Here is a 21,805-nt window from a genome sequence, read left to right as displayed (position 1 = left end):
TATGGAGTGCAGTGTGTTATTACATCTAGAGAGGCTGCTGCAGTCTACTTGCAACCACTGTCCATTTTCTCCATTCACCTGTTGATGTCAAAAAAGCCTGGTTAAGACGGCAGTGCTTAGTTGCTTTCATGTGACTTAGCAAAGGCCCCTTCTGTTTAGTATCTAATGACTGCCTTTTGGATAATGCCTACTTCTTGTCAGCTAGATTTCTTTATTCTGCCACTTTCACAGTAGCATTGACCTTAAAGAGAGGGTATTCCTATTATGTTTAACTGAGATACTGCAATACTTTCGAAGCATTCATCAGAATTTAAGCAGGATCTTTCTTTTCCCCTTCTTCTTCTATTCTTACCCCTTGGGTCAGTTGTTTCTCTCACAAAGTGAAACTCAGAAGTCCAAATAAGCTGGAACCTAAGAAACTCCTAAGAGCAGGGTCCAGACTTTCCTCCCGATTTTCCAAACCCTTTCTCATAGCTGTTATTGTTAACTTCCTGATTCCCAGAGAGCTTCCATTCCCAAAGGCCAGCATATATATTGTACTTTAATCTCAACATCAGATATCAAATGCTTAGATTCTTTCCCAGTCCTGGTTTCAGACCTGTAGTTGAAAGTCACCCTTCTGAGGTCAGGTGCCTCTGTTGCTACAGACCCTGGCCATGCCTATATCCCAGTACCCCTACCATTGTCACAGTTGTCCACTGCCATTCTCCTGCTTCCTTAGATCACAGATATGTATCCTGATTTATTTCAATAGTACGACTTACCCATAGAGCTGGTCCTGGAGCTGGGGAGGCAGGGTGTCAGAAAATAACTTTTCCGTGCGTAATTTTTAGCACCCAGTGCCAACAATGTCCCCCTCATATGTGAGAAGAGTAAAGGGATAGGAAAAGGAGACACAGAAGAGCTACGACACAGGAATCTCTCCCCAGACAGGGCTGGTGCTGAGCGGTTTGGTTGGACAGGCTGAGAAAAGAGCATCAATATCCAGGTGCCATAAAAAAAAACAGCCTGTTCACAGAAGACTGCACTGAGGTGCCTGAAAGCCTAGCATAGCTGCAGGAGGCCCCTGCAGGCTAATAATAAGAATAAATAAATTTTCCCGGTGTTAGAATTCTGCTGATTGGAAACCAAGGTGAAGTAAGATAGGGGAGATTGGTTCCTAGAATATGACTCTTCCCCTTTATTTTCTGTTGGATTGATAGTATCTTTAGTATAGATTGGTAGATTGTTTTAAACCATAGCTACTAAGGGGTCTTATGGAACTTGGAGTTTATAACATTTCAAACACTAACATTTTTTTTTTTTAACATGTTTTTTTTATTCTGTCTCTCTCTCTCGCTCTTGCTCATAAAAGACCAAAAGGTTTAAATGACTTGCCTACATTCTTACCACAGGGTAGAACTCGATGGAATAATTCACATTTTCTGATTCACAGTCCATTAATGTTCTGCTGCCCATTTGGCTAGAGCAGCAACACGGAGAATCTCAGAATCACAGATAATTTTACAATTTGTTTTGTATTCCAATGCCTGATAAAATGTCTAACCGTGACCCAATGCTAATGTGAATTTAATGTTGGCTTGTGTTCCTTGAGTACAATGTCTGGTTGGAACAAGAGGAGATGCCCCAGTGGCCAAGAGTTGGTTACATTCGAGATGACGTGGAAGTGCTCAGCCTCCATGGCATTCAGCAGCGACCAGACGCAAGGCTGAGTGTGAGCAAAAAAGGGAAGGAAAGTTGGGGAAACAAAAAGGGGTGGGGGAGACGTGAAAGACGACACATGCTTTCATCTAAGCCACTAAAGAGTTCAGCCTTCATGGCCATGTTAAAGAAGAGCAGAGAGGCAGAGGTGAGGCTCTAGTTCCTGGATAAGTGGTTGCTGTGTTGCCTGAGGTTTGTCAGTAGGGGAAACCTGAGCATTTTGCGCCAATGGAATCTCTTTAGTTTGCTTGCTTTTTTCCTCATTCCAATTTCTTTATCCACCCCCCTTTCTATTGCCTCTTCTTTCCGCATTACATCCCAACTCCAGCCAATCTCTCCAGTCCCCAAAGAGCTGAGCATTTTGGATGATACCCCCTAGAAGATATCCTTTTATCTTCTGATCGGTTTTCCATGCTATCCCCTGGCTTCCAAGAGCAAGAGAAACCTTTGTGAATCTGGAATGAGAATTACCCGTGGCTTAAGGGGAAGAAAGAAGAGGTATTTTTCCTTAGTCTCAGTCTCCCTTTGTGTGCAGGAAGAAGAGAGGATCCTAATTGAGAGATTCTTGGGTCTAGATAGAAAGTTGTATGAATTCTTCTTCCCCATAGAAGTTTTCCACATTGGTCCTCAGCTGTGTTACCCTTTTTAGGAGGAAGAATGATGTTTTCTGAGGAGGAGCTAGGCCAACAGTTAGGGGGGAGGTCTGGGCCCAGATGAGAAAGGGCAGAGAAGGGGAGCCTTGACTAAACAATGAATCATTACCTGTGGGATTTTTTCAGAAAGCTAAAGACTATTTATGTTGAATTTGGATCTAGAAGAATGTTGTTGGGAATTTCTGTTTCATGTTTCCTCTGTACCCTGCTATTCCTTTTCTCTTCTGTAGAGTTGACGGTGTGCAGTGGGATACAGAGGGTTTCTAATTTCTTTTCAACCACATTAAACAAATATTTAATGTCCAGCAGGTGCTGGGAACACAATGGTGAACACAACAGGGACAGTTCTTCCTTCCAGAAAGCTTACAGGCAATAAGAGGATACACAAAAATTAAGGCAATTTCAGAAATATTGTCATAGTGTTATGATGGCATTATGGGAGCACATAGTACAGGGACCTAAGCTGAGGGGATTGTAGGGAAGGAAAAGGGGGCCTAGGAGTCAGAGATAGGACTCCTCCATCATGTGATTGCCTAGGGAAGCTCTGGCCTGGCCATGCTCTGTGGTAATTGCTACCACTTACTAAATGTTCCTGGCATAAGATGCAAGCATCTTTGCCTTGACTAATTACTGAGCACCTACTAGGTTTGAGGAGCTGAGATTCTTTGGGGAGTAAACAGCAGGAGGGGGAAAGAATCTGTTTTAAGACAGCCGAAAGTTTGATTTTGGTTCATTAACTGCAGGGTTTAGGTTAATATCTCCTGCCACCTTAAGGTCTCTGGGGTTTAGCTGTGTTCCCGTTGCCATGCCTTTTGAGGTCAGTGGCATGTTCTACCAGGAACTATCCATTTTCCCATAAGCTGGGACATACTGGGATTGGGCTGTTCCTCGGTGTGGGAGATTGCAATTTCTAGTAGCATTGTCAATCTGAAAGAAAATTGCACACGTAGCCCCAATAAATGTTCACCTACAGTACTTCTAACACTAATATTATTTACATAATAGGATCTACAAGAAATAGAAATGGATGAAGTAATACGAAAAGTTCCAGTACCTTTCCCACGCTCTAACAGATGAATGCATGCCCCCCATTTAGAGACCACTGCTTTAGAGAATGTTGATGTTGCAGGGGATGTAAAGAAATGGGCAAGTGGATATGGGATGGAACGGATATGAGAAGAAGATGGGCAACTGGCTTCTCTGAGATTTTCCTCCCTATCTGTAGGGCTTATAGTCTGTTTTAGAAAATCCACTTTTAGGAGTCCATCAATTTCGACTTAGAAGCATGGCCAAGCTGCCTCTCTTTCCTCATGCCCTGTGCTCCATAGCCATCACCTGGAAGATGCCAAATAAATTATTCTAAAAACAATTCATGTGGGCATGACTGCTGAGAATACCAATCTGTGGTCCTCTCTGCCCATCACACTTTGGGCAGACATATTAAGTTTAAGGTATGACAGAGACTCAATGCCAAAAGCATATCTTAGAGGGAGGAAAAGGGGTAGAGATGGGCAGACCAGCTCAAACAGCCAGAGAGCAGCTACACTGTGATGTGAGTAGCTGTGAAACATTTAGTACTTGGCAGAGGGGTGGGAAAGGTTTTCACAAAACCTGGGGGAAGCAGCATCAACAGTGGTATGGTAGATGATTGAGAAAGACAGGAGAGAAAAAGTGCCCTCCCTTATCCCTCCTCCCCCTGCAGGGAATTCCACGTTGCATCCTGGGAGTTCCCTGTCTCATTTGAGTTATATGCCTAGGGCTGAATTTGGCCAAGCGTGCGTGACAGCTATGGGCCTGCTCTTTCCCAGGCCAACCCCAAGGCTCTGTGAATTCTTTTCTACCCAGCTCCTCCTTGCCCAGAGTTGGGCTTCTGGCTTAGCTGGCATAATGCTACCAAGCAGGGGGTAGAGAAGTCTGGAGGCAGGGACAATAGTTACATCTCCTGAACCTGAGAGCCCTCCCTGCTTTCTCCCCTTCCACCAGGCCTAGAACCTTTTGTGCCACGTTCCTTTGGCAGCTCAGCAGAAACTCTTGCGAGTTTTGTTTTGCTTTAAACCTTCTTGTCATTGCCTTGCACTGAACCGTCAGCTAGGGGAAGGAAGAAAGATAGCATTCCCCCCTTGGCTGAGGCAGATGTTGCATCCACCCTCGGAAGTGGAGCTTTCGCTCTTTTTATTTAGCTCTGAGGTGTGAGTACTGGGGGGGTGTGACACCGGAGGGGAGTGTGTGCATGCAGCGTGGGAGAGGGCGGCCGAGCAGAGGGTGAGGAGGGCACTCTGGGGAGCTGTCTCTTCTCTATGCCAGAGTTGGAGTGTTCAAAAAAGGCATACAGCAGAGGGCCAGATAAGGGGAGACATTCCCTGAGGAAGCTGTCCACCTAGGGCAGGGCTTTCGGATGGAGAGTGAGAAAGGGGCATTCTCTACGTCCATCATCCTCCTGTTGTGACCTTAGAGAGACTGCCTTCTCTCTGGGGGCTGGAAGGCCAGCAGGTACAGAGCACATCTCCAAGCTGTGCGTGTGTTAAGCTAGAGATGCAGAAGCAGGGAAACTGCTCTGAATCCTCGGAGGAGTGGCAACGGGTTATAGCAGCAGGAGCTGGCTGAAGCCTGTCAGTCCTTATGTTGATTTTGGGCTACTCTCCCCTTTTGCCCCCTAGTCCAGGGTTTTCAAGGTAGGACTTGAAAGGTATTCTGATGTCTGTTCTTACATGCCAAACAGGATTGCCTTCAGATCAACCCAGAGAAACCTCTCCCTTATCCTATTTTTGGAGGAGAAGATTCTGCTGTCCCATGGGCAAGGTATCATAACTCAGACAGCCGGGAAGTCCCTCATGATGTCTAAGCCAGCCACACCCGTTCTGGGCCTGAGCTGGCTCTGATAAGGGGTGCCTCTGCCGACTGTCCTCGGCCTCCTAGGGAAGCTGGCCCTGGTCCTTCCTTGCTGGAGCCACTGAGGGCTGGGCTGCTTCTCCTCCCAAGCCTTGGGTCCCCGCATAGGCTCATAGCAGACACAGATTTTCCACTGCTGCTTTTTCCGTCTCCCGCCAGCCTGGGCAGGGCTGTGTAATTCCCCAGCGTGGGGTGGGGGCAATGACTTCACAGACTGACATTCTTGTCACCTCTCCTAGCTCATGTGTTAAGTCTGGTACTTCGGGCCAGATGTACTCCCGATTTGGTTGGGATTTTCTCTCTTATGTTCTTGGGGACGAGGTTTCTTCTCATTTTCTTGATGTATTTTTAGGGGAAACCCTTTTCCAGTGTTTCCAGCATTTTCTCCCTGCCAAGTCTTCCTTCCCCTCTTCGGGAAGCGGTATATTTTAGAAGCAACTGTGGAGATAAGGGACTAAAACCCCCTACTGGGCTGGACAAGTATTTATGTGAAATCACAGCTGCTGAGATCAAGGCCTGAGAGCCTCTTGGGGGCAGGAAGAATGGGAATGGAAAGTCCAAAATCGGGGATTAGACGAGCTCCCAGTCCCACATGGCTTTCCTGTGCCATGCCACATGTCAGAGAGGATTCCCAAGGCTACTACGCTGACAGCCCCAAACTGCCCCTCCCTGCCACAGGGCATGCTGGGAACTTGGGCAGCCGCTTGTCTTCTTAAGGTAGCTATTGTAAGAGCGTAGGGTGACTTAAGGTGCAGCAGAGAGATGAGAGAAAATGGTAAAAGGGAAGTAAACGTGTGACTTTGATGGCATCTAAGTAAGAGCAAGGCCTGACCTTTTTTGTTTTCCATAACCTGTCTTGTTTCATTTGCTTGGGTCCAAAAAAGGCCAATAATGAACCTTTTATTGAATACAAAATTCATAGGTTAGACTCTGACAGACCTGGTGTCACCATCCGTGAGGACGGGAAAAGATGGGACTCATTCACCCGGGTTGTAAATAAAGAGTGGGAACAGGACTGATTTGCCTAGAGGTGTAGAGAAAAGCAGCATGTGGGCCTGCCCTGAGGTAAATCAGGGAGGGTGGGTGACCAGCCATCCCTGTTTGCCTGGGGCTGAGGGGCCGTCCCAGGAGGCAGGAGCTCCAGTGCTAAAACCTGGAAAGCCCTAGACAAACCAGGACAAGTTAGTCACACCAGAATGAAGCCTCAGCTGAGTGCAGCTGCCTCCACAGCCCAGCCCCACTGTGTGTAGGTTGGCATCCAGCTGCTTCCTGTAGAGCGGTATAGACTGCCACGTACTTACTTGAGTAGTTACAAAACCTCTCCAGGCCATAGTTTGCTTATATGTGAGGTGGGGTTAATAGCAGCTACTACACAGGGCTTTGCAGTGTTTCAGTGAGAAGACACAAATGTGCCTGGTGAAGCATCTGGCACAATTGTAATCACTTAAATGTTCACAATCTTATTTATTACTCATTCATGCAGTTCATTCAATAAATTTGTGTGCATACTATGTGTCAAGCACTGTTCTAGACCTAAGGAACAAAGACAGAAATCCTGCCCTTGTGGAGGGGGATAGAAAAACGTAGGATAAGTATATAATCTGTTCTGAGAGAAGACCTGTAGAGGGAAACAGGTAAGCAGGATAAGGGGATCAAACGTGCTAGGGGCAGAAAAGTCTGTGTTAAATACGGTGGTCAGGGTGGGCATCACGAGGAAGGTGGCATTTGTGCAAAGACCTAAAGGAGGTGAAAGGATGAGACCTACCTAGTGAAGAGGAATCTGAGAAAGGAAACGTGTGCAGGGGCCCTGAAATAGAAAGCATGTCTAGTGCATGCAGAGAATGGCAGGAAGGCTAGCTTGATGGCATCTCAATGAACAAGGGGAAAATGGTAGGAGTTAAGGGGTGGGGGGCTGGGGGCTCATAAAGGGGGCTTATAGGCCATCATAAGGTCTTCTGTACCCAGTTTCATTCCAAGTAAAAGGCACCAGAGAATTCTGGGTAGATGAGTGTCATGGGTTGGGCTGTAAGAGATCATTGTGGAAAGAGAAGAGACTGAGAACAGAAAGGCAAGGGTGGAAGCAGCAGGCCAGTTAGACAGTCGCAGTGGTCCAGGTGAGAGCTGACCATGGCTTAGACCAGGATGGGAGCTGTGCAAAATGAGAAGTGAGGGGACCTTGGATATATTTTGAAGATAGAGCTGACAGATTCCCTGACTAAATGGATACAGTGGATGAGAGAGAGAGAGAGAGGAGTCAAGGGTGATTACAAGGCATTAATATGAGAGCAGGGAGAGGCAGGGCTACCTCAGATGGGGTGCTTTTAGCTAGACTGTTCTTGTTGTTGTTGATGCCATTTTGGCCTTCATTACACTTAGTGGGATGTCCCTTGATGATAACCTCTAATATCTGATGTCTTGATTCCTCATAGTCATCTACTCACCCTTGTTAAGGAGGGAATAACACCTCCTCCCTTTACATTGTGAATCCTGCTTTCTTGAGAAACATCCTAGGTAGATTATTAACAAATTAGCAGAACTCCTATTTCCCTCCAGCAAGCCTGGCCGTCCAGCACAGCAGTTCCAAGTTGGTACAGACTTGCTATCTCAGGTCCCTGAGAGAAAGAACCAGCGAGGCCCTGTCCCCTGGCAACTCTGCCTCTGCCTGCCTGGGGATCAAGATGCCCTGCCCAGAAACACTCCTTTCCCAGGCCCTGGATTTTCTTTCCTGCTGAGAACTGACTTCTCAGAGTGGTGGAGGCAGGGATTCTCTGGCAAGCAGCCTAGCTTGCTTCTAGTGCTTTGGCCAAACCCGCTCCCCTGCAGAGCTCTGCTGTGCCTCTCAGCTTTCCAGCCAGGGTGGTGCTTTTGGGCCCAAGAAGGCAGGAGGCCCTGGATAAGAGCATCAGGTGCCACTTCCCCTGTTTCCCTCTCCTGAGTCCTGGCAAGAGGAAGTGGTCTGCAGTCCCCACTCCACAATCGTGGGTGCCAGTTCACACCCCCACTTTACCTCCAGGCAGGGTCCCCAGGTAGATTTCAAGTACCTCTTCTGATGGTTTTTGTTTCTAGGGTGGAGAAATGGACCCTGCAAACAATACTCCCTTGGGTACCTATTTTCCCATTTTCAAAATCTTGCTCTGTCTTCCTTAGTTCTAATCCAAATCTCTCTCCTTGCCATTTAAAGTAACACTCTTGCATCCTATTCAGTGGAGATGGAGAATAGATGTCTGCCCTCCTGCTAAGCCCCCATTCCCCACCAGTGGAGTAGCCCTTCACGTTGACTAAAGTGTGAAGAAGTCCTCTGGCATCAGTATCCCCATTTTCTCCTTGCAGCTTCCGGTCACCTGCTTTTCTTGCACCTCTGTGTGAAGTTGTGTTAAGTGTCCCCATCCTTTGATTCTAATCCTCCTCAGCTGCTGATCTCTTTTCAAGACAAAGGTTGCCTCACCCTGCCTATAGGGAACCCATGGTATAGCCAACAATGTCCAGTGCCAAAACCAGGGCTGACTTGCTAATCAAGTTGTGTAAACAACTTGATAAATGTCACCTGGCATTAATTAAAGTTAGACGCTGTCTCCTCTTCCCTTAAAGTATAACACCCCAGGGGGCCAGGAGAAGGGCCTAAATATAAGGAAGACACTGGGAATAATTCTGCCTCACTCTTCTCTCTGGCAACATGCCTGGACTATGTGTGCACACTCACACAGGTATGTAAGCACACGTGTGTTAGTGGGGAGCATGCTGATAATCAAGGAGTGAGTACTAATTCAGTGGCTTCACCTTCATTTTTCTCTTTTTATTCCACCTGAATAATAGTGCTTCTCCTAGTACTTTGTCTAAGTAGTACTTCTCTTAGCACCTAGTACATCTCTAAGTACATAGTACTTAGCAGAACAGTAGTACCTCTTAGTGATGTGTGTGTGTCTATGCATGTATGCCTCTGTGTGTGACAGAAAGGATGGCTGTGTGCAAAAAGGGGATGCCCAAAGTTGGAGTCTCGAAGCCTCTACTCTGTTGATCTCCTGAAACCACTGAAACTTGGACAGGACAACTGGCTGGGCTCTGTCTTCTAGCCTCCTAGCATGACCTTGGGCAGATAGCTTATTCTTTCCGGCTTTTGTGTATGAGCCAGTGGGTGGAAGCCAGCTCTGTTTTTATTTTTATTTTTTTAACATTTTATTTTATTTTTTAATTTTTGACTGTGTTGGGTCTTCATTGCTGTGCACGGGCTTTCTCTAGTTGCGACAAGCAGGGGCTACTCTTCATTGTGGTGCATGGACCTCTCACCGCGGTGGCTTCTCTTGTTGTAGAGCATGGGCTCTAGGCGCGCGGGCTTCAGTAGTTGTGGTGCGTGGGCTCATCAGTTGCAGTGTGCAGGCTCTGGGGTGCGCGGGCTTCTGTAGTTGTGGCACGTGGGCTCAGTATTTGTGGCTCATGGGCTCTAGAGCACAGGCTCAGTAGTTGTGGTACACGGGCTTAATTGCTCCATGGCATGTGGCATCTTCCCGGACCAGGGATCGAACGCATGTCCCCTGCATTGGCAGATGGATTCTTTTTTTTTTTTGCGGTGCGCGGACCTCTCACTGTTGTGGCCTCTCACGTCGCGGAGCACAGGCTCCGGACACGCAGGCTCAGCAGCCATGGCTCACGGGCCCAGCCGCTCTGCGGCATGTGGGATCTTCCCGGACCGGGGCACGAACCCGCGTCCCTTGCATCGGCAGGCGGACTCTCAACCACTGTGCCACCAGGGAAGCCCTGGCAGATGGATTCTTAACCACTGTGCCACCAGGGAAGTCCCAGCTCTGTTTTTAAATCATGACCAGCATTTACATGTTAGTGTGAGAGGAAAGTTCTGTGTGAGTCTCAGGAAACACTTTTTTTTTTTCTCTCTCTCTTTTTTTTGCGGTACGCGGGCTTCTCACTGTTGTGGCCTCTTCTGTCGCGGAGCACAGGCTCCGGACGCGCAGGCTCAGCATCCACGGCTCACGGGCCCAGCTGCTCCGCGGCATGTGGGATCCTCCGGGACCAGGGCACGAACCCGTGTCCCCGGCATCAGCAGGCGGACTCTCAACCACTGCACCACCAGGGAAGCCCTCAGGAAACACTTTAATGTTTGTGCTGTTAGTGCTGGAGCGATCCTCCGGGACCAGGGCACGAACCCGTGTCCCCGGCATCGGTAGGCGGACTCTCAACCACTGCGCCACCAGGGAAGCCCTCAGGAAACACTTTAATGTTTGTGCTGTTAGTGCTGGAGCGATCCTCCGGGACCAGGGCACGAACCCGTGTCCCCGGCATCGGTAGGCGGACTCTCAACCACTGCGCCACCAGGGAAGCCCTCAGGAAACACTTTAATGTTTGTGCTCTTAGTGCTGGAGCCTGGAGCAAACTCCACGAGGAAGAGATGAAGTTTTAGGTCTAGGTTAGCTTACCCTGGAGACCAAGAGGAGTGAGTGGCCCCTGTGACCAACTTGTCTTGGTTTGCCCCCATCTTTAGACTGAAAGTTTCACACCCCCTGAGTCTGAGCAAAAAGTCTGTCAGCCACAGAGACCAGTCACCCTAACTGGATCTCATACTTGGGCAGATCGGGAAGCAAGGTATCTTTTTTAAACGGATCTTTTAACTGCCTTCTTCTGTCATTCATCTCTACCCCTTTTTTCTCACTCATTTGCTCCACTTTTATGTCTTTTTCAGGCCTATCTGGAAACCCTGCAGATCTGGAGAAACGTAAACAAGTATTTGGACAAAACTTGATTCCCCCCAAAAAGCCCAAGACCTTTTTAGAATTAGTGTGGGAAGCCCTTCAAGATGTCACACTCATCATCCTGGAGATCGCAGCCATCATCTCCCTGGTCCTGTCCTTCTATCGCCCCCCTGGGGAAGAAAATGAACGTGGGTATCTTGAACAGACCAGCATGACTGTGATCTGGGTTCTTTCCAGCACCACCGAAAAGCACTTAGTATTCACGTTGACAGATTATAGCTTAAAAATGCCCCCCCCCCCATTATCCAGAGTGGGTTCTCCAAAGGAAACTAACAAGTAGCTAGTAAGCTATTCTTCCAACCTATCCTGATTCCAGGGTCTTTTCCCCCTTTTCCCATCAAATCCTTATTCAGAATGTCTTAAATCCTCTATGCTCACTCAACCAACAAAGCCCTGCATCTCAGAGTTCCCCCAGCTGTGTGGGCATCATAGGAAGTAGTAGTGGGAGAGCTACCACGCTGGCAGTCATAAGTTCTTTATATGTGACTTGCCTGTAATTTGTATTGACACGTTTCATGCTATTTAGTCATTTGCTTCTTTTGGGTAAACATAAATAGTTATATTGGTTGTGAGATGATGCCCAATCCTGCTGTCCTCCAGTATCCTGAGAGGAGAGAGAATAGCTGTTATTCTCTTTCCCTGACTTTCTATTCTGGGGGGTTGCAGAAGCACAACCCCCATTTTTAATGTCAACAAAAGCCCCTAGGTGACCCTTCCTTTCTCTCCTTTCCCTGGGCTAGAGTGTGGTCTAGCCGTAACTAGCCCAGAAGATGAAGGGGAGGCAGAAGCCGGCTGGATTGAGGGGGCCGCCATCTTATTCTCAGTGATCATCGTGGTGCTAGTGACTGCCTTCAATGATTGGAGCAAAGAGAAGCAATTCCGGGGGCTGCAGAACCGCATCGAAAAGGAACAGAAATTCTCCGTTATCCGAAATGGTCACATCATTCAGCTCCCTGTGGCTGAGATCGTGGTGGGGGACATTGCCCAAATCAAATACGGTGAGAGCTCTGTGTTTCCTGTACCTGTGCCACCCTCCCTATTTGAAGGCTAGGTCCTTTGGCATAAGGGGGCTGCTTGGAATTGCTGAGGACCCAAAAAGATAAGACCCCAAATTGTGTTAGCTTCTAGGTTAGAGTTTAAGGAGGTTATGGAAGAGAAATTCACAGAAAGCAGGAACTGAAACTCCCAAAGACTGTTAGACTGTACCCTGTGTGTCTTAGATTAAAAGTATATAATATTCAGGCCATGGAAGGTGTTTGGGGATCAGTAACTGTTTGAATTCATAATACACCCGGAATGGAGTCTTATCCCAGATTGTCAGAGCTGAAGTTGTCTTTCAGATGCTCTCCAGATTCTCCCTGGGCCTTTGCCCTATAGGCAGGGCCCATGGGAGCAGCCCTGAGATGGGGTTGGATGGTCCTTACCTACCCTCTTTCCCTGTTGCCCCTTCACCTCTGTGTACTAGGTGACCTGCTGCCTGCAGATGGAATCCTGATCCAAGGCAATGATCTCAAGATTGACGAGAGCTCTCTGACTGGGGAATCGGACCATGTCAAAAAGTCCCTGGAGAGAGACCCCATGTTGCTCTCAGGTATGCCCTCTGGCTACACCAGTTCCCATTCTACCTCCCCCGAGACAGTCAGCCACAGAGACCGTATCCAGACCTTGCTCTCCCTTCTGGCCCTGCCCCAAGGTTCAGCTGAGGCAGTAGCATATTAGTGGGTTGAATGCAAGGATGTCAAGCAACCTTAAGAGGTTCCCTATGAAGCAGGTGCTATAAGGGCTCTGCTGGCTGGGGATGGGTGGTGGGAAAGGAGCCTTACCCTAAAGCAGTTATAGGCACATTGTTTTCCTTACCCCCCAGTTTGCTTGCTCTTGATCTTTTCCTACTGTCTGCTGAGTGTATCACTATCCATGGGAGAGGAAGAAAGAGGGATTGCTTTTTTCCAGGTTTATGTTTCACACCAAAGAATGGCCAGGTATAAAAAAACAACACTTCTCTCGTCTTCTTTCTCATTTAGGGACCCATGTCATGGAAGGTTCTGGCCGAATGGTAGTGACTGCTGTGGGTATCAACTCTCAGACTGGAATCATCTTTACCCTCTTGGGGGCCAGTGAGGGGGAAGAGGAAGAGAAGAAGAAGAAAGGTAAAGGGCTTTCGGGACGAGAGTCTTTTCCCTCCCACCCCCATGGACAAACTAGGAAAGGGAGCAGATCTGGATGCAGTACCTGGTTGGAAGAATCTGCAGGATGATGAAGGCAGATATCCAAACCCCTTGTTGAGCTAAGGGTATCATCCCTGGCTCCCCACAGTGTGCTAATGAAAACCAGATCCTGGCTCTAGGCTCCCCAGTCAGGTTGCATTGATTCCTGTGTCTATTGTAAAGGGATGAGGTAGAAAGCCTGCCCCAAATGAGCTGGAGAGGTGCTCAACTCCCCTCTGTGTAGTCCTCCGACCCTTTTGCCCCTTTTTTCCTCAGACGTGGGGGATTATATGAATCATCAAGGCTAAGGGAAAACTGTCCAGGAGAATAAACTGGAGTCCTGCTGAAACTATGGGCTGTCAGTGGAAGGGAGACACGGCCAGGAGAGTGGGAACAGAGAGGGAATGTCTACCCCAAAGTTAGCCCTGTCTTTGCCATTCACTTGTTCCCGAAAGAAGGAAAAACAGAAGGCAAAAAAAGGATACCAAACCATATCTACACCTTTCCCTAAGAATTCCTTCTTCCCTTGGAGAGAAGGATTTCTGCCAGGTGGCTGGAGGACCATCTTGGGCTGTTTAAGGAAGGGGAGTTAATGAGAAGGAGACAAAACACATTCACTCAGGAGCTAGACTATCCGTTTCTGTAGCTGCCTGCAAGTGAATAAGGAGGACGCTTGCTTGGTGCTGGTAAACTGACATGGAGGCACCTTGCAGGGCCTTTGCCACCAGGCAGAAACAGTTCAAACCTCTCGCTTCCTAACCCCCACCCCATTTCTCCAAGTGGTGTGACTCAGGCCGCGAGCACCCTCCCAACAGGAACTGTGCTCCAGGAGAAAGCAGCTCAGAAGTGGGTGTGCACTCACCTGCATGAGTGGCCTGGTCCATACCCCAAGGATTCATGAGAACCCCTAATGAAAATGGAGGTAAACAGATGCGAGCTTCCTTTACATTCCCTTTCCTGCAACTCAGCCCCCTTCGCTGTTGCCCTTTTGGGCTCTGAGCAGGACCCAAACATTGGATATCTGATCTCTTAAAAGTCACTCTGGGTCTCCACCCCATTTTTTTCTTTCTTGTTCAAACAGGTAAAAAACAAGGAGTCCCTGAAAATCGCAACAAAGGTAACCTTTCCACCCACTCATTTACCATCTCTACCTGCCAACACTCAAACCAGGCCTTCCCAGGCCATCTGCCTCCTCCCTTTTCCTCTCCATAAATTTGTTATCTGCTGCTGTGGCCCAGATGCCTTATCCTGAGGAAGGTGCAGAGATCTGGGGGTGGTCTCAAGCTCTCAAACCCAATCTAAGATGGGACAACAGCATCCCCTGCTGTTGGCTCAAGGAACCTCATGTCAGTCTTGGAGAGCCTGTGAGATTCATCTGCTCTTCCCAGGGTGCTGAACTCTTTGCTTCACTGCCCTAGGCCAGATTTAAACAACAACGGTCATCAGTTTCTGGGTTGGAAGACTTCAGGGTCCTTATGGTGGAAGGAGTTGGGATGGGCAGTCCCTGCACCCTCCTCTTGTTGGCTTCCTCGTCGGTGTCCTCTTCTGATCTGGATTCCTTCTCAGCTAGTCTTCTCAGGGGTGGAGAGCGCCCTTTCTCCGTAACCTCATTCCCCACCTCTCTCTTTGTTCTCTCCACAGTCTGTTTTCTTCCTCCTAATCTGATGTGTGTTGCTTTTTTGGTGGCTGTGTTTACATCCTGTCTCTGTCTTGTTTGTGAGTCTGACAGCAGAGACAGTATCTCCGGAAGGGCATCTAACCAAAAGGGTCGAGCTTGCAGGGGTGAAATTGGAGGGGTGCCAGGAACCAGCAAGAAGTGCTCTCTTGAGACAGCTCCTAGAGATTCTTTCCTTTTGTAACCCACATCATAGTAGTTTTTAGAAATAAAGGCATCATGTCGGAGAACCAGGGCTCCACAAAAATAATTCTTTAATTTTAGATTTCTTTAACTCTTCTTTTTAAAGCAAAGTGGATTTATATGTCTGTCTTTATCCTGGCTTTCTCTTATTCCAGGGAGTCCCTCACACCAGCTTCTTCCCTTTTCCCCTAGGTCCCACCCTGTACCCCCCTACCTTCATCAGACAGGGGAGAAAAGAGATTTCCTTCCCCTATCGTTCAACTAATATGAGAGGGAACTGGAAAATACCCTGTGTCTGGGGTCTGTGTTTCTTCCTTGACAGTCGATATAGATATAGAGATAGAGATAGAGATAGAGATAGAGATAGAGATATAGTGAGAGAGAGATGAACCTTTCAAAGAGCTGACTAGGACCCTTGTGCTCGAGGAATATCTACCAGCCTTCCCCTTCAGCCCCCTTCTGCGGTAAAGATTCACTATATTAAGCACTGAATTCCAGGAAGGATGGTTGTTGGTAATAGCACTTAGTGGCATGACTAATCCTCTTGCTGGAATATACCTGGCTTGGGGCTCTGAGGTAGTGCCAGGAAGCTGCCAGTAAAGTGGAAATCCATACCCTAAAAGCACCAGATTTCACCTCCGGTTGTTAAGATATCATTCCAAAAGCCCTAATAGAGGGTCAAAGTCAAGTTCCCTGTCTGGCATGGGGTGAGGGTGGTCAGATCTGATGTCAGGGGTCCAAGGTATATTCCAGGAATAAGACAGAAGGATTTGTTAGTTTCCACTTGCCTGCTACTCAGTGCTACTACCTTGCCTGCTTACCTGTCCTATTTGTGTGCACACCCTAGCAAAGACTCAGGATGGAGTGGCCTTGGAAATCCAGCCACTCAACAGCCAGGAGGGGATCGACAATGAGGAAAAGGAGAAAAAGGCAGCCAAGCTGCCCAAAAAGGAGAAGTCGGTGCTGCAGGGCAAGCTGACGCGCTTGGCTGTACAGATTGGGAAAGCTGGTGAGTAGGGTGGAGCCTTCTTGGTTTGTTTATCAGTGCTATTCTGGATCCTCGCTACTTTGATTGCCTTCTTTCTACACCAACCAGGTCTGGCAGAAAGAAGCTGAAAATTCCAAGTGGCTAGTGCAGTCCAGGTAGCTGTGCCTCTCTCTGCGACTGTTTAGCTTTTGCAGAGAGAGATGTTTTCCTGTGTGTTAGGGTTAAAGGGCAAACAAATGAGAGATTTACATTAGCAAGAAGGAAGACTTTAATAGCTACTCACCTGCTTGTGTATTGGCTTGTAAGTTCCTTAATGGTAGAGAAGGCTGTTGTTTGCTGAGGGCAATTCCCTAGCACAGGAATGGCCAGGCATAGAGCAATCAGTTCAGAATAAGGACTGGAGGGAAAAGGAAGACAGTGATTAAAGAGGCACTTTGCAGAGCAGAGGTCCTGTGCTTTGTGAGAGGAAGCAGCTTCTCCATTGCTTGCCTCTGCACTCTCCTCTCTCCTGCCTTCTTTCAGTGGTGGGGTGGGGCGGGGGATTTAGAGGAGGGAACAAAGGAAGATTGCTCCTTCAGTGCACATATCCCTTAAACTGCAGTCTTTCCCCACTGTTTATTTGCCGACCTCACCTCTCTGTTTACTACAGTCAGAGTCTAGTCCAGTACATTTCTGTGTGGGGCCTGAGATTCTGCGTTTCTAACAGCTCCCCAGGTGATGCCAGTGCTGCTGCTCTGCTAAGCGCACATTGAATAGCAAGAATCTACGCTGTCCACTACTGCAGCCACTAACCTTGTGTGGCTGTTTCCATTTAAATTAATGAAAAATTCATGAAATTAATGAGAATTAGATCAAGTTAAACATTCAGCTCCTCAGTCACATTAACCTATTTCAGTTGGTCAATAACCACGTGTGGCTAGTGGCTGCCATATTGGACAGTGCAAATAGAGAACATTTTAAGCACCACAGAGAGTTTTACAGAGTATCAGTCTGGCCTGTTCATCCAGTTCTAGTACCTAGCTAATTTTGACCACCATGAAGTCTCTTGCATATAAACAATACACAGATGAGGGACTTCCCTGGTGGCGCAGTGGTTAAGAATCCGCCTGCAAATGCAGGGGAAACGGGTTCAAGCCCTGGTCCGGGAAGATCCCACATGCCGCGGAGCAACTAAGCCCGTGCGCCACAACTGCTGAGCCCGCGTGCCACAACTACTGAAGCCCACGCACCGCAACAAAGAGTAGCCCCCGCTCGCCGCAACTAGAGAAAGCCTGCGCACAGCAACGAAGACCCAACGCAGACAAAAATAAATAAATTAATTAATTTTTTAAAAAACACAATACACAGGTGAGATAAATTGCAAGTGTGGAATCAAATTGCTGAGCCTGGCACACGGGTTTGAAACATTAAACAGATCCTACTGTTGTGCTCCTTACCTTATTCTTTAGGGAGTACAAGCTACCTGAGGGCTAGCCACTGGTCTCCTCTGTTGATTCATTTCACATATCATCTAGACCAAGGACCAGCGGGAAGAGAGTGAGCTGCCTTGTACCACCCTGAGAGTGAATGCCTCCTTAAATTTTGCAGCCTAGGTGCCTTGCTTGCCTCACCTCTTAGGCCTGACCCTGATGAAGCAAAGTACAAAAGAATATGCTTTTAATGATACAATCACCTCTAGCCTTGTTCTGATTCCTCTGAATCACTGAGCCCTCAGGAAAAGCAAAGACACAAATCAAACTATGATTTGAAGTGGAACGTTTCCCAGATATTGTGCCACAGGTAGCTACAGATGCCCCAATACTGATCGCCTCAGCCCTCAAGAGTAGCCAGGCAGCACCCAAGGCAGTTGGAACGCCTAGACCAGTTGTTTTCTGATCTTGAGCAGATTCTTCCATTGTAGGATATGTAGGATGACCAACTATCCCAGTTTGCTTGAGACTTTCTCAGTTTTAGCACTGGAAGTCCCACAGCCCAGGAAACGGCTCAGTCTGAGGCAAACCAGGATGGTCGGTCCCCCTCCAGTGTGCCATACCAAAACCTCTCTGTGCCTTAGAGAGACACATAAAAGGGGATGATAATAGTAACATCTCACAGGATTGTTGTGAGGGTTAAATGAGTTAATACCTGTGAAGTGCTTGCCTGACTCACAGTAAGCACTATATTAATAGTTGTTACTATTGTCATCTTCTGTCTATGCCACGTCAGGGGAAAGGTTGGGAAGCACCGCTGTAAGGCTTAGTTACGTAGGTGATGTGCTAACACCGTAGGGCAACACTGTGAACAAGTTGTGAATTGCCTGACACTCTCAGGCTACTAGGGAAGAAGTTAAAATTGATAAACTACTAGGAAATAGGCACCTATAGTCACTACATTATGATTCGTAGGAAGAGAGTAGGTCTGAGATAGAATCATAGAATGCTATTTTAGAAAACTAGACCAATCCTGTTATTTATGAATGAGGAAATAGGCCCAGAGAGGGTCAAGGCCAGTCCAAAGCCACGAGTCAAGTTGGTGCAGTGCTGAGAACAGCACCCATGTCTTTAGAATGCAAAGCCACCTCTTTCCCCTACACTGTAATGTACAAGCACCAGAGAATGGATAGGGGCTTTGGGTATGACTTAGATAGTCATTTGAAAAATTGATAGCAAAGGCTACAATTTATGGCAGTCCATCTCTGGCTAGGGCCCTAGGAATACCCTGAAGCCTGGGTTCATTTGACTTGTTTCCTGGACAGGTCTGATCATGTCTGCAATCACAGTTCTCATCCTGATTCTGTACTTTGTGATCGACAACTTTGTGATACAGCGCAGACCATGGCTGGCTGAGTGTACTCCCATCTACATCCAGTACTTTGTCAAGTTCTTCATCATTGGCATCACTGTGCTGGTGGTGGCTGTGCCAGAGGGTCTGCCACTGGCAGTCACCATTTCACTGGCTTACTCTGTGAAGGTGAGACTGGAATGAAACCGTGTCTTCTTTCAGAACAGAGACCGGAGGGGAGGGTACCGTGTAGCCTCTGGTGAAAGGATGGGCCGCTCTGTCTTCATAAACTCTGGGTGATGCCTTCAGGAGCAGAAGCCACTGGCACTTTGGAAGGACCATCTGGATCAGTTGCATCAACGTTTAAGTAACCCAGTAGAATCTTAAGAGTATTTACAAAAATGGTATCCTGCATTTTTGTGTGGGACCAGAGAATGAAATGTGGAGAGGTGCTGGCTAGGAAATGGCCTTGGACCTGTATTTGGGAAGTCTTTTCTCTTCTCCTTTGTAGAAAATGATGAAAGACAATAACCTGGTACGGCACTTGGATGCTTGTGAAACAATGGGCAATGCCACAGCCATCTGCTCCGATAAGACAGGCACATTGACCATGAACCGCATGACTGTGGTGCAGGCTTATATCGGAGAAACCCTTTACCATCAAATCCCAAGCCCTGATGTCCTCATGCCCAAGGTCCTGGACCTCATTGTCAATGGTATTTCTATCAACAGTGCCTACACCTCCAAGGTTCTGGTAAGCGTCTCCTTTGCCAGGACACTTAAAATGGGTAGGTGGAGGGAACCATTAATTTTCTCTTGTTTATTCTGCCTGAATCGCCATCCCACATCCTGTCTCCCACTCCCCAGTGAACACGTTTGGGGTGAAACTAGGAAATAATCTGCGGGAGCAGATTGGGAGATGGGAAGGAAAGGGGGAGGCAGGTAGGAATCTATGGCTATGAAATGACCTCCAATCACCAGGTAAAGGCAGTATCTCTAAAAAGATCTTGGGACTTCTCTGGCAGTCCACTGGTCAAGACTTCGCCTTCCAGTGAAGGGGGTGTGTGTTCAATCCCTGGTCGGGGAGCTAAGACCCCTCCCACATATGCCTTGGGGCCCAAAAACCAAAACAAAAAACAGAAGCAATATTGTAACAAATTCAATAAAGACTTTTAAAATGGTCCACATCAAAAAATCTTAAAAAATAATAATAATATAAATAAATAAATAAAAAGAGACCTCATGCTGGTCAGGAGTAAATCACTCAGTTTCTAGAAACTAAGAGAGAGCGTTAGCATAAGACCCACACAGGGTGAGACAGCAGCACCACCCCCAGGGCAACTAAAAAATCCCCAAGCCCTGGGTGGCTCAGGGACCACAGTCGGCACCCCCACGGGCCCTGGGTACATGTGTGAAAGCCTCGAGCAGAGTACTTCCCTTCCTAGGTTCTCTCCCCGGCTTCGGCACCTCATCCAACACTCTCACGTGTGTCTTTCCTCTCAGCCTCCAGAGAAGGAGGGCGGCCTGCCACGGCAGGTGGGCAACAAGACCGAGTGCGCCCTGCTGGGCTTCGTCACGGACCTGAAGCAGGATTACCACGCCGTGCGCAGTGAGGTGCCCGAGGAGAAGCTCTACAAGGTGTACACCTTCAACTCGGTGCGCAAGTCCATGAGCACCGTCATCGAGAAGCCCCGCGGTGGCTACCGCATGTACAGCAAGGGTGCTTCTGAGATCATCTTGCGCAAGTGAGCGCCCCTCCCCCGCTTCTTCCTCCCTTAAGGATCCTCCCCTCAGGGAGGTCAGGGTGCCAGGCCTCACACTGAATCCACCTGGATGATGAGTGAACCCTCCTTCCAGGCGGTGACATCGTGACTAACATCTGAGCTTGGTTCAGGCCAAGCCTTGCTGTTAAGTACTCTGGATACTGTACTTACTCTTCACAGCTCAGTGAGGTAGATGCTGTCATTATCCCTGTTTTACGGATGAGAATTCAGAGGTGCTGGGACGTTCAGTAACTTGCTGGAAGTGATACAGCTCTTAATGGCACAGCCACGGTTCAGACCTAGGCAATCCAAACTTCCATTTCCTATTCTGAAAAGAGATAATAATACCCACCCATCTCACAGGGTTACTCTGATTAAGTGATTCAATGTATGTAAAATGCCTTGCACATAGCAAGTATTGATACTAGAAATGTTAGTTCTGCGTTCCCTTTTCCTTTTTATTCTCAGTTCTGATCACAGGAAGTTGCATAATCAAAGTGGCTAGATGATCCATAGGTCATTAAAAGGTGACCTATGTGGATCACCTATGTGGATATAGGACCAGTAGCTAAAAACCAGTACCCCAGCTTGGCTTTAGCCACCCCCTTTCGAGTGACTCGTTCTTTTTGAGAACACCCTCTGCACTGAGCACTCTAGATACTGAGGATTGAGAAAGTGTCTCTACCTTTGTGAAGCTCAAAAGAGCAGGCGATCCACAAATGACCCTTGATATTGTATTCACATATGAACATGGGAGAATCAAGTGCTCTGCCCACCTAGACGTTACCCACCTACTGGCCACCCCACCTTGGAAAAAGGGGCTCAGCTTTGGGTTATGAGTGGAGATTTATGGCCACAGAACAGTGTCTTTAGGAGTAATGCAGAGTGGCCAGAATGTCTGTAAATGACTATGCAGGCACATGGTGGGGATGCTGCTTTCTGACTGTGTGCCCCGCCAGGTGTAATCGAATCCTGGACAAGAAAGGGGAAGCAGTGCCATTCAAGAATAAGGACCGAGATGAGATGGTCCGCACCGTCATCGAGCCCATGGCCTGTGAGGGACTCCGGACTATCTGCATAGCTTACCGGGATTTCAATGATGGAGAGCCCCCATGGGACAACGAGAGCGAAATCCTCACTGAACTGACCTGTATTGCAGTGGTGGGCATTGAGGATCCTGTGCGCCCAGAGGTGAGGCTTTGACTTGAAAAAAGGGCTAGGAAACATAAA

The 21,805-nt window shown here is 47.9% G+C and overlaps 1 protein-coding gene across 4 annotated transcripts in view; it reads left to right on the top strand.

Moving 5' to 3' along the window:
• ATP2B4 (ATPase plasma membrane Ca2+ transporting 4) overlaps positions 1-21,805 on the top strand; it is a 93,008-nt gene that overhangs the window by 45,084 nt on the left and 26,119 nt on the right. For all 4 annotated transcript variants that reach the window (XM_059038211.2, XM_059038255.2, XM_059038237.2 and 1 more), the window contains exons 3-12: positions 10,933-11,130; positions 11,743-12,000; positions 12,468-12,593; positions 13,024-13,149; positions 14,288-14,323; positions 15,912-16,073; positions 18,787-19,001; positions 19,324-19,566; positions 20,316-20,557; positions 21,535-21,766. In XM_059038211.2, the coding sequence (XP_058894194.1) occupies positions 10,933-11,130; positions 11,743-12,000; positions 12,468-12,593; positions 13,024-13,149; positions 14,288-14,323; positions 15,912-16,073; positions 18,787-19,001; positions 19,324-19,566; positions 20,316-20,557; positions 21,535-21,766 (1,838 nt within the window). The remainder of the gene's footprint in view (positions 1-10,932; positions 11,131-11,742; positions 12,001-12,467; positions 12,594-13,023; positions 13,150-14,287; positions 14,324-15,911; positions 16,074-18,786; positions 19,002-19,323; positions 19,567-20,315; positions 20,558-21,534; positions 21,767-21,805) is intronic.

Source organism: Kogia breviceps, chromosome 1 (assembly GCF_026419965.1).
Source record: "Kogia breviceps isolate mKogBre1 chromosome 1, mKogBre1 haplotype 1, whole genome shotgun sequence".
Lineage (NCBI taxonomy): Eukaryota > Metazoa > Chordata > Mammalia > Artiodactyla > Physeteridae > Kogia > Kogia breviceps.
Note: the sequence above shows the minus strand (reverse complement) of the source record. Positions and strands in the feature narration are given on the sequence as shown.